Raw genomic sequence first — 14,319 nt, 5'->3', positions numbered from 1 at the left:
CAGGGACCCCTTAGCTGAGAGAGAGATGAAGCAGGGACCCCTTAGTTGAGAGAGAGATGAAGCAGGGACCCCTTAGTTGAGAGAGAGATGAAGCAGGGACCCCTTAGTTGAGAGAGAGATGAAGCAGGGACCCCTTAGTTGAGAGAGATGAAGCAGGGACCCCTTAGTTGAGAGAGAGATGAAGCAGGGACCCCTTAGTTGAGAGTGAGATGAAGCAGGGACCCCTTAGTTGAGAGAGATGAAGCAGGGATCCCTTAGTTGAGAGAGAGATGAAGCAGGGACCCCTTAGTAGAGAGAGAGAGATGAAGCAGGGACCCCTTAGTTGAGAGAGAGATGAAGCAGGGACCCCTTAGTTGAGAGAGAGATGAAGCAGGGACCCCTTAGTTGAGAGAGATGAAGCAGGGACCCCTTAGTTGAGAGAGAGATGAAGCAGGGACCCCTTAGTTGAGAGAGAGAGATGAAGCAGGGACCCCTTAGTTGAGAGAGAGATGAGCAGGGACCCCTTAGTTGAGAGAGAGATGAAGCAGAGGGACCCCTTAGTTGAGAGAGAGATGAAGCAGGGACCCCTTAGTTGAGAGAGAGATGAAGCATGGACCCCTTAGTTGAGAGAGAGATGAAGCAGGGACCCCTTAGTTGAGAGAGAGTTGAAGCAGCGACCCCTAAGTTGAGAGAGAGATGAAGCAGGGACCCCTTAGCTGAGAGAGAGAGATGAAGCAGGGACCCCTTAGTTGAGAGAGAGATGAAGCAGGGACCCCTTAGTTGAGAGAGAGAGATGAAGCAGGGACCCCTTAGTTGAGAGAGAGAGATGAAGCAGGGACCCCTTAGTTGAGAGAGAGATGAAGCAGGGACCCCTTAGTTGAGAGAGAGATGAAGCAGAGGGACCCCTTAGTTGAGAGAGAGATGAAGCAGAGGGACCCCTTAGTAGAGAGAGATGAAGCAGGGACCCCTTAGCTGAGAGAGAGATGAAGCAGGGACCCCTTAGTTGAGAGAGAGATGAAGCAAGGACCCCTTAGTTGAGAGAGAGATGAAGCAGGGACCCCTTAGCTGAGAGAGAGATGAAGCAGGGACCCCTTAGTTGAGAGAGAGATGAAGCAGGGATCCCTTAGTTGAGAGAGAGATGTAGCAGGGACCCCTTAGTTGAGAGAGAGATGAAGCAGGGACCCCTTAGTTGAGAGAGATGAAGCAGGGACCCCTTAGTTGAGAGAGAGATGAAGCAGGGACCCCTTAGTTGAGAGTGAGATGAAGCAGGGACCCCTTAGTTGAGAGAGATGAAGCAGGGACCCCTTAGTTGAGAGAGAGATGAAGCAGGGACCCCTTAGTAGAGAGAGAGAGATGAAGCAGGGACCCCTTAGTTGAGAGAGAGATGAAGCAGGTACCCCTTAGTTGAGAGAGAGATGAAGCAGGGACCCCTTAGTTGAGAGAGAGATGAAGCAGGGACCCCTTAGTTGAGAGAGATGAAGCAGGGACCCCTTAGTTGAGAGAGAGATGAAGCAGGGACCCCTTAGTTGAGAGAGAGATGAAGCAGGGACCCCTTAGTTGAGAGAGAGATGAAGCAGGGACCCCTTAGTTGAGAGAGAGATGAAGCAGAGGGACCCCTTAGTTGAGAGAGAGATGAAGCAGGGACCCCTTAGTTGAGAGAGAGATGAAGCATGGACCCCTTAGTTGAGAGAGAGATGAAGCAGGGACCCCTTAGTTGAGAGAGAGATGAAGCAGGGACCCCTTAGTTGAGAGAGAGAGTTGAAGCAGCGACCCCTAAGTTGAGAGAGAGATGAAGCAGGGACCCCTTAGCTGAGAGAGAGAGATGAAGCAGGGACCCCTTAGTTGAGAGAGAGATGAAGCAGGGACCCCTTAGTTGAGAGAGAGATGAAGCAGGGACCCCTTAGTTGAGAGAGAGAGATGAAGCAGGGACCCCTTAGTTGAGAGAGAGATGAAGCAGGGACCCCTTAGTTGAGAGAGAGAGATGAAGCAGGGACCCCTTAGTTGAGAGAGAGAGATGAAGCAGGGACCCCTTAGTTGAGAGAGAGAGATGAAGCAGGGACCCCTTAGTTGAGAGATAGATGAAGCAGGGACCCCTTAGTTGAGAGAGAGATGAAGCAGAGGGACCCCTTAGTTGAGAGAGAGATGAAGCAGAGGGACCCCTTAGTAGAGAGAGATGAAGCAGGGACCCCTTAGCTGAGAGAGAGATGAAGCAGGGACCCCTTAGTTGAGAGAGAGATGAAGCAAGGACCCCTTAGTTGAGAGAGAGATGAAGCAGGGACCCCTTAGCTGAGAGAGAGATGAAGCAGGGACCCCTTAGTTGAGAGAGAGATGAAGCAGGGATCCCTTAGTTGAGAGAGAGATGAAGCAGGGACCCCTTAGTTGAGAGAGAGATGAAGCAGGGACCCCTTAGTTGAGAGAGATGAAGCAGGGACCCCTTAGTTGAGAGAGAGATGAAGCAGGGACCTCTTAGTTGAGAGTGAGATGAAGCAGGGACCCCTTAGTTGAGAGAGATGAAGCAGGGACCCCTTAGTTGAGAGAGAGATGAAGCAGGGACCCCTTAGTAGAGAGAGAGAGATGAAGCAGGGACCCCTTAGTTGAGAGAGAGATGAAGCAGGTACCCCTTAGTTGAGAGAGAGAGATGAAGCAGGGACCCCTTAGTTGAGAGAGAGATGAAGCAGGGACCCCTTAGTTGAGAGAGATGAAGCAGGGACCCCTTAGTTGAGAGAGAGATGAAGCAGGGACCCCTTAGTTGAGAGAGAGATGAAGCAGGGACCCCTTAGTTGAGAGAGAGATGAAGCAGGGACCCCTTAGTTGAGAGAGAGATGAAGCAGAGGGACCCCTTAGTTGAGAGAGAGATGAAGCAGGGACCCCTTAGTTGAGAGAGAGATGAAGCATGGACCCCTTAGTTGAGAGAGAGATGAAGCAGGGACCCCTTAGTTGAGAGAGAGATGAAGCAGGGACCCCTTAGTTGAGAGAGAGTTGAAGCAGCGACCCCTAAGTTGAGAGAGAGATGAAGCAGGGACCCCTTAGCTGAGAGAGAGAGATGAAGCAGGGACCCCTTAGTTGAGAGAGAGATGAAGCAGGGACCCCTTAGTTGAGAGAGAGATGAAGCAGGGACCCCTTAGTTGAGAGAGAGAGATGAAGCAGGGACCCCTTAGTTGAGAGAGAGATGAAGCAGGGACCCCTTAGTTGAGAGAGAGAGATGAAGCAGGGACCCCTTAGTTGAGAGAGAGAGATGAAGCAGGGACCCCTTAGTTGAGAGAGAGAGATGAAGCAGGGACCCCTTAGTTGAGAGAGAGATGAAGCAGGGACCCCTTAGTTGAGAGAGAGAGATGAAGCAGGGGCCCCTTAGTTGAGAGAAAGATGAAGCAGGGACCCCTTAGTTGAGAGAGAGAGATGAAGCAGGGACCCCTTAGTTGAGAGAGAGAGATGAAGCAGGGACCCCTTAGTTGAGAGAGAGATGAAGCAGGAACCCCCACAACCTGTTCATAGATTCCATATAGTTTCATTGTTTGACAGCACAATCATCAGTGTATTTTGGATTCGTGTCAATCTGTGTTTTCAGATATTTAACCACTTGAACCGTCAATACTTAATAAACTTGACCTTTCATTCAGATCTTTGCCGGAAATAGCTGATCTACAAGCTCACAACGCCTCGCAGCGTGAGGCGTTGTGAGCTTGTAGATCAGCTATTTTTGGCTAAAGTTCTCAGAATATGGACGCTAGGGTTGAAGTGGTTAATATAATAAAAGGAGAAAAAAACCTTTCTATCACTCAAAGATTTGGAGGACCCCCTGTAGTAACTCTGAGGACCCCCTAGGGGTCCCGGACCCCCTGTTGAATACCAGAGGTTTAGACTCTTGTCCAGGGTGTTTTAGGGAAGGGAGAAGAGTCTGGGACGCGTGGAGCGTCGTCCAGGGTGTTTTAGGGAAGGGAGAAGAGACTGGGACGCGTGGAGCGTCGTCCAGGGTGTTTTAGGGGAGGGAGAAGAGTCTGGGACGCGTGGAGCGTCGTCCAGGGCGTTTTAGGGAAGGGAGAAGTGTCGGGGACGCGTGGAGCGTCGTTTGCTAAATAGTTACTATATCGATTTTAAATAATTGAATTGTATAATCGAATTGTATCGTTTCGCCATGAATGAACCAATATCGTCCATGTATCGTTAACCATGTATTGTGATGCGTATCGTATCGTGGTTAAAATGTATCGTTACACCCCTAGTAAGTAAGTAAGTAATTAAGTAAGATAGGTAGGTAGGTAGGTAGGTAGGTAGGTAGGTAGGTAGGTAGGTGGGTAGGTAGATAGGTAGGTAGATAGATAGATAGATAGATAGATTGACACATAGATAGATAGGTAGATAGATAGGTAGATAGATAGATAGATACATAGATAGGTAGATAGATAGATACATAGATAGGTAGGTAGGTAGATAGATAGATAGATAGATAGATAGATAGATACATAGATAGATAGATAGATAGATAGATACATAGATAGATACATACATAGATAGATACATAGGTACATAGGTACATAGATACATAGCTAACATGTTGTCATTGTTTTCAGGGTTAGGGTAGGTAGGTAGGTAGGTAGGTAGGTAGGTAGGTGGGTAGGTAGATAGGTAGGTAGATAGATAGATAGATAGATAGATAGATAGATAGATAGATAGATACATAGATAGATAGACACATAGATAGATAGGTAGATAGATAGGTAGATAGATAGATAGATACATAGATAGGTAGATAGATAGATACATAGATAGGTAGGTAGATAGATAGATAGATAGATAGATAGATAGATAGATAGATAGATAGATACATAGATAGATACATACATAGATAGATACATAGGTACATAGGTACATAGAGACATAGCTAACATGTTGTCATTGTTTTCAGGGTTAGGGTAGGTACCGATGTTTCTGGTTGACATTGGCACATTTCACTTAGGTTTTTTCATCTCACTCATGTCACTTTGTCTGCTGACCTCACTCAGTAACAAAAATAAAATAAAATAAACAAAAATAAAAATAAAACAATTCACAGGAGGCAAGCAGTGATCACCCCATGATATGCACTGCAATGTAGTTTCAATGCACTACATTGCAGGTGTTTTTTTAGAGTAAATAAATAAAAAATAAGAAAAAGACACGTGTGACATGCATGATCTGGGCAGATTGTCCCAGTAAATGTGACAATCTCAACCCAAAACAACGGTAGGTAGGTAGGTAGGTAGGTAGGTAGATAGATAGATAGATAGATAGATACATAGATAGGTAGGTAGATAGATAGATAGATAGATAGATAGATAGATAGATAGATAGATACATAGATAGATACATATATACATAGATAGATACATAGATAGATACATACATAGATAGATACATAGGTACATAGGTACATAGATACATAGCTAACATGTTGTCATTGTTTTCAGGGTTAGGGTAGGTAGGTAGGTAGGTAGGTAGGTAGGTAGGTAGGTAGGTAGATAGATAGATAGATAGATAGATAGATAGATAGATACATATATAAATAGATACATATATAGATAGATACATATATAGATACATAGACACATAGCTAACATGTTGTCATTGTTAGGTAGGTAGGTAGGTAGGTAGGTAGGTAGGTAGGTAGGTAGGTAGATAGATAGATAGATAGATAGATAGATACATATATAGATACATATATAGATACATGGATACATAGCTAACATGTTGTCATTGTTTTCAGGGAACCAACGGATCTCAACTCTGGGACACTTGTTTTGCGGTCCAGGCTTTCCTTGAGGTGATGAAATCATATTAAATACATATTACATTAATATAACTACTTTATACTATAATATATTAAATACATTAATATAACTACTTTATACTATAATATACTATTATACACATGAACACATGATACAACTGTATTGTTACATTAATATTATAAATACTTTATACTATAATACGTTATTATACGCATGAACACATGATACAACTGTACTGTTATATTATACATTAATATCATAAATACTTTATACTATAATATACTATTATACAACTGTACTGTTACATTATACATTAATATTATAAATACTTTATACTATAATATACTATTATACGCATGAACACATGATACAACTATACTGTTATATTATACACAGTGTAAAACTGCTCATCTGTGTCCTAGGACAGTGGTTCTCAACCTTTTCAGGCTGCGACCCCCAAAATAATCATATTTTAACTGGGGACCCCCAAAATAATCATATTTTAACTGGGGACCCACCCCCCACCCTGACGAGCACTAAGAGTTGAGGCATTACATTTTGTATAACACGGTTCTAGTGTGAAAATAGCAGATCTACATGCTCACAATAATCAAATAATAAAATAATATTTAACAATTTGGCCAATGTTTAATTTGTCATTTTAGAGGTATTAAAAAGTCCTTAAATTGTTTAGTTTAGTTTAGTTTATTTCGGTTAAACATTTTAAAAACAAATGCAGTTTTGTCATCAAAGTGCACATTGTCCGAAAAGGTATGGGCTGAAGCTGAAGCTTATAATAATATTATATTGTATTATATTATTATATTGCCCACGTTTTTTCATGTCAAAATAAATGATCAAAATAGCACAGAGAGAAGAAAATAATAATAATAATGATGATAATAATAATATAAAAAGCAATCTTAAAGCTACAAAAATTACAATTTGAATCAAACAAAAGAAAAGTAGATCAAACAAAAGAACATTATATCAATCAACATTAACACTTACATTTTCCAGTTGCTATATATTTTTCAATTAATTTGGCTTCATTTTTTTTTTTTTTTTTAAATCAACATTGTCACTTTATAAATGTGCAGATACCCTCTATACACTTAAACTTTATGTTGGTTTGTTTACTGTTGAGAGAGAAAACAATGTTGCACATTAAGGTAATCATCTGGGGACCCCCCAAAAATAATTTGGGGACCCCCCCCTGGGGGTCCCGCCCCACAGGTTGAGAACCAGTGTCCTAGGACGACCAGTAAACAATGTATTTGTGAACGGGTCCTTCAGGCAGGAGCTCAGGACGACCCCAGACTGGCAGAGTGTCTCCACAAAGCTCAGCACTTCCTCCACATCACCCAGGTAACCATATTATTACAGGGATTGACACTAAGGCTTGCCCACCCTAACCCTAACCCTAACCCTAACCATATTATTACAGGGATTGACACTAAGGCTTGCCCACCCTAACCCTAACCCTAACCATATTATTATTATTATTATTATTATTACCCGTAAAGCCTCGATCATAGTCGGCTCCGCAGTGGAAGGCTATCCACTGCGGTGTAGTCTTTTTGAGTCATGAAACTACAACGTTACACCATTACTCGCGGTGAAGAGCTTTCCACCGCGAGTCCTGACACATCTCTCTGTTTTTACTATCAGACAGACAGGCTCTTCACCCCGTTCACTGATTGGTCGACCTGGACCAGTCAGTCACGGTGAATAGGACTCCACCGTGACGGACTATGATGGCTTTCGCTTATTTTCTGACTTGAGGTGGAAAGCTTTCCACCTAAAATTTGCGGTGGATAGCTCTTCACAACAGACTCTGATCGAGGCTTAAGACTCCCCGATCGGGAGATAACAGACAAGCGACCGTCGGGTCGCAGCGTGATTTCAGGGCAAAATCTGTAGGAGTAGTGTCCAAATATGTGTTTTAAAACATCGGCCTGATGGTGGCGCTAAATGGGACAGATCCATGTTGATGACATGACTGTAGACATACTGTGTACCGATTTGCGTGATTTTAGGGCAAAATCTGTAGGAGCAAAAATTTCCAAAAATGTGTTTTGCAAGAATAGGCCTCATGGTGGCGCTAGAAGAGGGCCATGTGAGAATTGGTGGGTGGGGGTTGTGGTTTGGCAGGCAAGGAGTGTGTGTGCAACATTTGACATGGATCGGGGCAACGGTTGCGGAGATATGAGCAGGGCAAAAGTGTGACGTGCGACTGACAGACTGAGGTTTTGATAGTAACTGCGACCTGACGGTCACAACTATTATCAGTGTGAATATTATTCACATGTTTTATGAATATTATTCACATGTTTACATGTTTTATGAATATTATTCACATGTTTTATGAATATTATTCACATGTTTTATGAATATTATGTTTTATGAATATTATTCACATGTTTTATGAATATTATTCACATGTTTTATGAAAATTATTTATGAATAGTATTCACATGTTTTATGAATATTATTCACATGTTTTATGAATATTATGTTTTATGAATATTATTCACATGTTTTATGAATATTATTCACATGTTTTTGATCATTTGATTAGTAATACAGTAATACTATTATTATGAATGAATGAATGAATGAATATTATTCACATTTTACTGATTGATTAGTAATACAGAAATAATGAATATTATTCACATGTTTGATCATTTTACTGATTGATTAGTAATACAGAAATAATGAATATTATTCACATGTTTTATGAATAATATGATTAATACAGTAATAATAATATGTATTATATATTGATTAGTAATACAGTAATAATATTATATATTGATTAATACAGTAATAATGAATATTATTCACATATGGCAAATGGCAAATGGTGCATTTATATAGCGCTTTTATCCAAAGTGCTTTACATAGATTGTGCATTACATTCACCCATTCACGCACACATTCATACACCGGTGGTGGAGGAAACCATGCAAGGCACCAACCTGCTCAACGGGAGCAATGTGGGGTTCAGAGTCTTGCCCAAGGACCCTTCCACATTAACTCAGGGGGAGCCCGGATTGGAACTGTGAACCCTTCGTGCTCTAATAACGGTTTCTCTACCCCTGAGCTATGCCGCCCCACATGTTTTTTATATAATTTTATGAATATTATATATTGATTAATACAGTAATATTCATGATATATTGATTAATACAGTAATAATATGATATATTGATTAATACGGTAATTAATAATTATAATAATTCTGTTTGTTTCAGATTCCAGACAATCCTCCAGACTACCAGAAGTACTACAGGCAAATGAACAAGGTACGCTTTCAACCGCTTTGATTTGCTTGGTGCATTTCAGGGCGGGGTCTATGTCCAGTAAGGAGCACAGTGATTGGTGTGGCAATAAGCCACAAGAGGGCCTGGCGAGGGTAGTATACAGGGTCGGAACACTTGGCTGACGCCTCGTGTTTCCCAACGCCTCTCAGCCGGTGTATACTACCCCATAACCACCCCTCTCATGGTGTATACTACCCCGGTAACCACAAGCCTCGCGTGGCTTATTGCTTTTCTAAAACGGTCACAATGTTGCAACATGAAAATCATAGCATTCCATTATTTAATGAAAAAAGTACACTTCTCCGCCACCAGGAAGAGCGTTTACCAGCCACAATCCAGGAACGGAACTTATGGAAGCCAGTGTGTGTTTACCAGTAAGACTCCCTAATCGGGAGATAAGCGACCGTAGGTGGCTTATCTCCACAAATAGGGCAAAAATGTGTTTTTCCCAAATCTTCCTGATCCATGTTGATGACATGAGTGTAGACATGCTGTGTAGTGATATTCGTGATGTTAGGGCAAAAACTGTGGGAGCAGTGTCCAAAAATGTGTTTTAAAAATGGGCCTGAAGGTGGCGCTAGAATAGGGCCATGTGAGAAATGAGGGGTGGGGTCTCCGCGTTGCCTTGGCGGACGAATAGGTACCGGCCCCGGCTCTCCCGGACGCTCCTAGCCCGAGTTACAGCATTTTATGTGCGCTGCAGTGGCAGGGGGTCCTCCACTGGGGGCGCCACCACTTTTGCATCCGTTCTGGAGCAGCAGGAGTCGGTGGTCCCCGGGAATTCCCCGTGAGCAGCCCCGTTGGGGTGGTCATTTGGTCATTTTTGCACATTTGGTCATTTTTTACATCTGGGGGTCCCCCAGGGACCTGGGGGTCCCTGGGGCTCCGGGGGTCCTTGGAGGTTGTAGTTTGGCAGGCAAGGAGTGTGTGTGTAAAATCTGGCATGGATCGGGTCAACGGGTGCGGAGATATAAGCAGGGAAAAAGTGTGACGTGTGACGTGTGAGCACATTTGGTCATTTTTTACATCTGGGGGTCCCCCAGGGACCTGGGGGTCCCTGGGGCTCCGGGGGTCCTTGGAGGTTGTAGTTTGGCAGTGAAGGAGTGTGTGTGCAGAATTTGGCATGGATGGGGGCAACGGTTGTGGAGATATGAGCAGGGCAAAAGTGTGACGGACTGACTCACTGACTGACGCACAGACAGCCCGTGGAGGTTTTGGTAGTAAATGCGACCTACGGTCGCAATAAAGTCACGTCATTCTTTTTGCCAAAAAATAGGGAAACAATACTTATGTGTTAGACCAGTCTCATGTTAAGAACTATATATTCGATCCATACACATGTTTATTTTCATCCAGATTTAGCTGCTATGTGGGTGAACATCACATCAAAACCGCTAGCATAGCAACCTAAACTAACAGCCGAGTAGTGCCTGGAGAATAGAGGGCGCTTGTTGCCTTTACAAGCCCCGCCCGGGGCCATTCAGTCACTGTCCTGTGCATGCGGGCGGTGCTTAGAAACACCCGCACGGCAGGATTTGAGAGAAAATCAAACGCTCGCTTCTCTAGTTCAGCCTCACGGCACAGTGGAAAGAAATAACGCACCTGGCTTTGATATAAACTGATTCAAGGTGTGGGTTATAGTCTCATATACCACGGCAACCAGCCAATCAGAATCAAGGAATGGAACTAGCCGTTTTAGAATAAGAAGCGACCACGGTTTTCCTGGTGAACCTGAGCGCAACGGTGGGGGCGTGGGAGTGTGGGGAACACACACCACTGACCACTGAGTCTCTACTGCCGATGATGGAGAGGTTATAACATAGCTTTATGTATTGAGAGGAACTCTTGCCGATTTCGTAAGAGACTCATCGCCAATTGCAAGATATTTAAAAGTTATTTGGGGCCATGATGATAACCTTTTCTTCTTCCCACTACAAGACTAACAAGGATTTATATTGTCTGTGTTATTGCTTACAACCACAATTAGACACGTGTGGCAAGATCGCGGTTCTACTAGTTTTATAGTAGGTTAGTGTACTGTAGGCTTAGATTAGATGTATTTTCAGAAGTTAATTTAATGTTTTCCATTTAATGATTTCCTTTATCGTCATCTTCCGCTAATGCACACAACTGTTTTCACCAGGTTTTAAGGCTTAAGGCCCTTTTCCACCGGCAGCGATAACGATGACGATAGCCATAAAATATCACAGCGATAATTATGCCTTCACATTGATGTCCGATAAAGTTATCGGACATCAATGTGAAGAGGCACCAATTAACAGCCGCTCGCTCAGAGCGCACCTCGAGCTGTTTGTCAGAGACCCAGTTCCATGTCACTGTGATCTTAACCACATCGTTGTTGATCCTAACGATGTAGTTGTCGGCTATCGTTGTCTTTATCGGTGTTGGGTGGCTGCTGCCGATTCACTTCAATTGAAAACCCCCTTTTTTAAATCGTTATCGTCATCGTTATCGCTGCCGGTGGAAAAGAGCCTTTAGACTAGTAGGCTTTTCAGAATTGAATGTTTTCCATTTAATGATTTCCTTTATCCTCATCTAATCTTGTGCTAATGCACACAACTGTTTTCGCCAGGTTTTAAGGTCTTATTTTAGTTGTTTCTCATAAGCTCGCGACCCTCCTTGCCCATCGGCCCCCACCGTTGCGCTCAGGTTCGCCGGTAAAACCGCGGTCGCTGCTTAGAATGAGAACAGGCTCCGTGCGACGCCACTTCCGGTCTGTGGCGAGATCAAAGCGTGTCGCCACTCTGCTTACACTGCTCTGGGTTCTCTGTCCAGTAAGGAGCACTGTGATTGGCTAATCTCTGTCCAGTAAGGAGCACCAGGGGTGTGGCACTAAACTCTGGGCCCCGGGTACAAGGATTCACTGTGGGGCCCCTGTGCTTTAACTATTGAAAAATAGCAGATATACAAGCGCACCGAGTGCCGCACTGCGAGCTTGTAGATCTGCTATTTTTGAAAAATCATGAAGATCTTTGAATATTTCAAATCCTTCTGAGGTTTTTTGAAAAACCTATGTTTCTATGTCAGTGGAGCTCAAACCGTTTCATGTGAAGGACCCCCAAAATGGAATGTATTTGGCCATGGAACCCCATCTCAAAATATTGAGTTCCAGGGACCCCCCAGAAGCAAAATTTGAGTTACAAATGTTCGCTTAAAAATACATATATTCAAAGATTTGCACACATTTTCACAACTTAAAAAAAAAAAGCAGATCTACAAGCTCCAGCTTGTAGATCTGCTATTTTTTAATAGCTAAAGTATAAAATAATGAAGGCCTCTCCACCACCTTGGGCCCTGGTAACTCAGTCCCACTGTCCTACCCCTTGTGACGCCCCTGATTAGCACTGTGATTGGCTGTGGTGTGTTTCAGGGCGGGGTCTATGTCCAGTAAGAAGCACTGTGATTGGCTGTGGTGTGTTTCAGGGCGGGGTCTATGTCCAGTAAGGAGCACTGTGATCGGCTGTGGTGTGTTTCAGGGCGGGGTCTATGTCTAGTAAGAAGCACTGTGATTGGCTGTGGTGTGTTTCAGGGCGGGGTCTATGTCCAGTAAGAAGCACTGTGATTGGCTGTGGTGTGTTTCAGGGCGGGGTCTATGTCCAGTAAGAAGCACTGTGATTGGCTGTGGTGTGTTTCAGGGCGGGGTCTATGTCCAGTAAGGAGCACTGTGATTGGCTGTGGTGTGTTTCAGGGCGGGGTCTATGTCCAGTAAGAAGCACTGTGATTGGCTGTGGTGTGTTTCAGGGCGGGGTCTATGTCCAGTAAGAAGCACTGTGATTGGCTGTGGTGTGTTTCAGGGCGGGGTCTATGTCCAGTAAGGAGCACTGTGATTGGCTCTGGTGTGTTCCAGGGCGGGGTCTATGTCCAGTAAGGAGCACTGTGATTGGCTGTGGTGTGTTTCAGGGCGGGGTCTATGTCTAGTAAGAAGCACTGTGATTGGCTGTGGTGTGTTTCAATAAAAAGCACTGTGATTGGCTGTGGTGTGTTCCAGGGCGGGGTCTATGCCCAGTAAGAAGCACTGTGATTGGCTGTGGTGTGTTTCAGGGCGGGGTCTATGTCCAGTAAGAAGCACTGTGATTGGCTGTGGTGTGTTTCAGGGCGGGGTCTATGCCCAGTAAGAAGAACTGTGATTGGCTGTGGTGTGTTTCAGGGCGGGGTCTATGTCCAGTAAGGAGCACTGTGATTGGCTGTGGTGTGTTTCAGGGCGGGGTCTATGTCCAGTAAGGAGCACTGTGATTGGATGTGGTGTGTTTCAGGGCGGGGTCTATGTCCAGTAAGGAGCACTGTGATTGGCTGTGGTGTGTTTCAGGGCGGGGTCTATGCCCAGTAAGGAGCACTGTGATTGGCTGTGGTGTGTTTCAGGGCGGGGTCTATGTCCAGTAAGAAGCACTGTGATTGGCTGTGGTGTGTTTCAGTGCGGGGTCTATGTCCAGTAAGAAGCACTGTGATTGGCTGTGGTGTGTTTTCAGGGCGGGGTCTGTGTCCAGTAAGAAGCACTGTGTTTTCAGGGCGGGGTCTATGTCCAGTAAGAAGCACTGTGATTGGCTGTGGTGTGTTTTCAGGGCGGGGTCTATGTCCAGTAAGAAGCACTGTGATTGGCTGTGGTGTGTTTCAGGGCGGGGTCTATGCCCAGTAAGAAGCACTGTGATTGGCTGTGGTGTGTTTCAGGGCGGGGTCTATGTCCAGTAAGGAGCACTGTGATTGGCTGTGGTGTGTTTTCAGGGCGGGGTCTATGTCCAGTAAGAAGCACTGTGATTGGCTGTGGTGTGTTTCAGGGGGCGGGGTCTATGTCCAGTAAGAAGCACTGTGATTGGCTGTGGTGTGTTCCAGGGCGGGGTCTATGTCCAGTAAGAAGCACTGTGATTGGCTGTGGTGTGTTTCAGGGCGGGGTCTATGTCCAGTAAGGAGCACTGTGATTGGCTGTGGTGTGTTTTCAGGGCGGGGTCTATGTCCAGTAAGAAGCACTGTGATTGGCTGTGGTGTGTTTTCAGGGCGGGGTCTATGTCCAGTAAGAAGCACTGTGATTGGCTGTGGTGTGTTTCAGGGCGGGGTCTATGTCCAGTAAGAAGCACTGTGATTGGCTGTGGTGTGTTTCAGGGCGGGTTCTATGTCCAGTAAGAAGCACTGTGATTGGCTGTGGTGTGTTTCAGGGCGGGGTCTATGTCCAGTAAGAAGCACTGTGATTGGCTGTGGTGTGTTTCAGGGCGGGGTCTATGCCCAGTAAGAAG

The 14,319-nt window shown here is 44.5% G+C and overlaps 1 protein-coding gene across 1 annotated transcript in view; it reads left to right on the top strand.

The window, feature by feature from the left end:
* The window catches only part of lss (lanosterol synthase (2,3-oxidosqualene-lanosterol cyclase)), a gene marked incomplete at its 3' end in the record, with an annotated part of 75,185 nt that overhangs the window by 30,264 nt on the left and 30,602 nt on the right, over nucleotides 1–14,319 (top strand). Inside the window, exons 10-12 of the mRNA XM_080752955.1 lie at nucleotides 5,720–5,776; nucleotides 7,041–7,112; nucleotides 9,005–9,055. Of these exons, the coding sequence (XP_080609081.1) occupies nucleotides 5,720–5,776; nucleotides 7,041–7,112; nucleotides 9,005–9,055 (180 nt within the window). The remainder of the gene's footprint in view (nucleotides 1–5,719; nucleotides 5,777–7,040; nucleotides 7,113–9,004; nucleotides 9,056–14,319) is intronic.

The sequence above is a fragment of the Nannobrachium achirus genome (assembly GCF_963921795.1).
Source record: "Nannobrachium achirus genome assembly, chromosome: 22".
Lineage (NCBI taxonomy): Eukaryota > Metazoa > Chordata > Actinopteri > Myctophiformes > Myctophidae > Nannobrachium > Nannobrachium achirus.
This window is presented reverse-complemented; position numbering and strand designations above follow the sequence as displayed.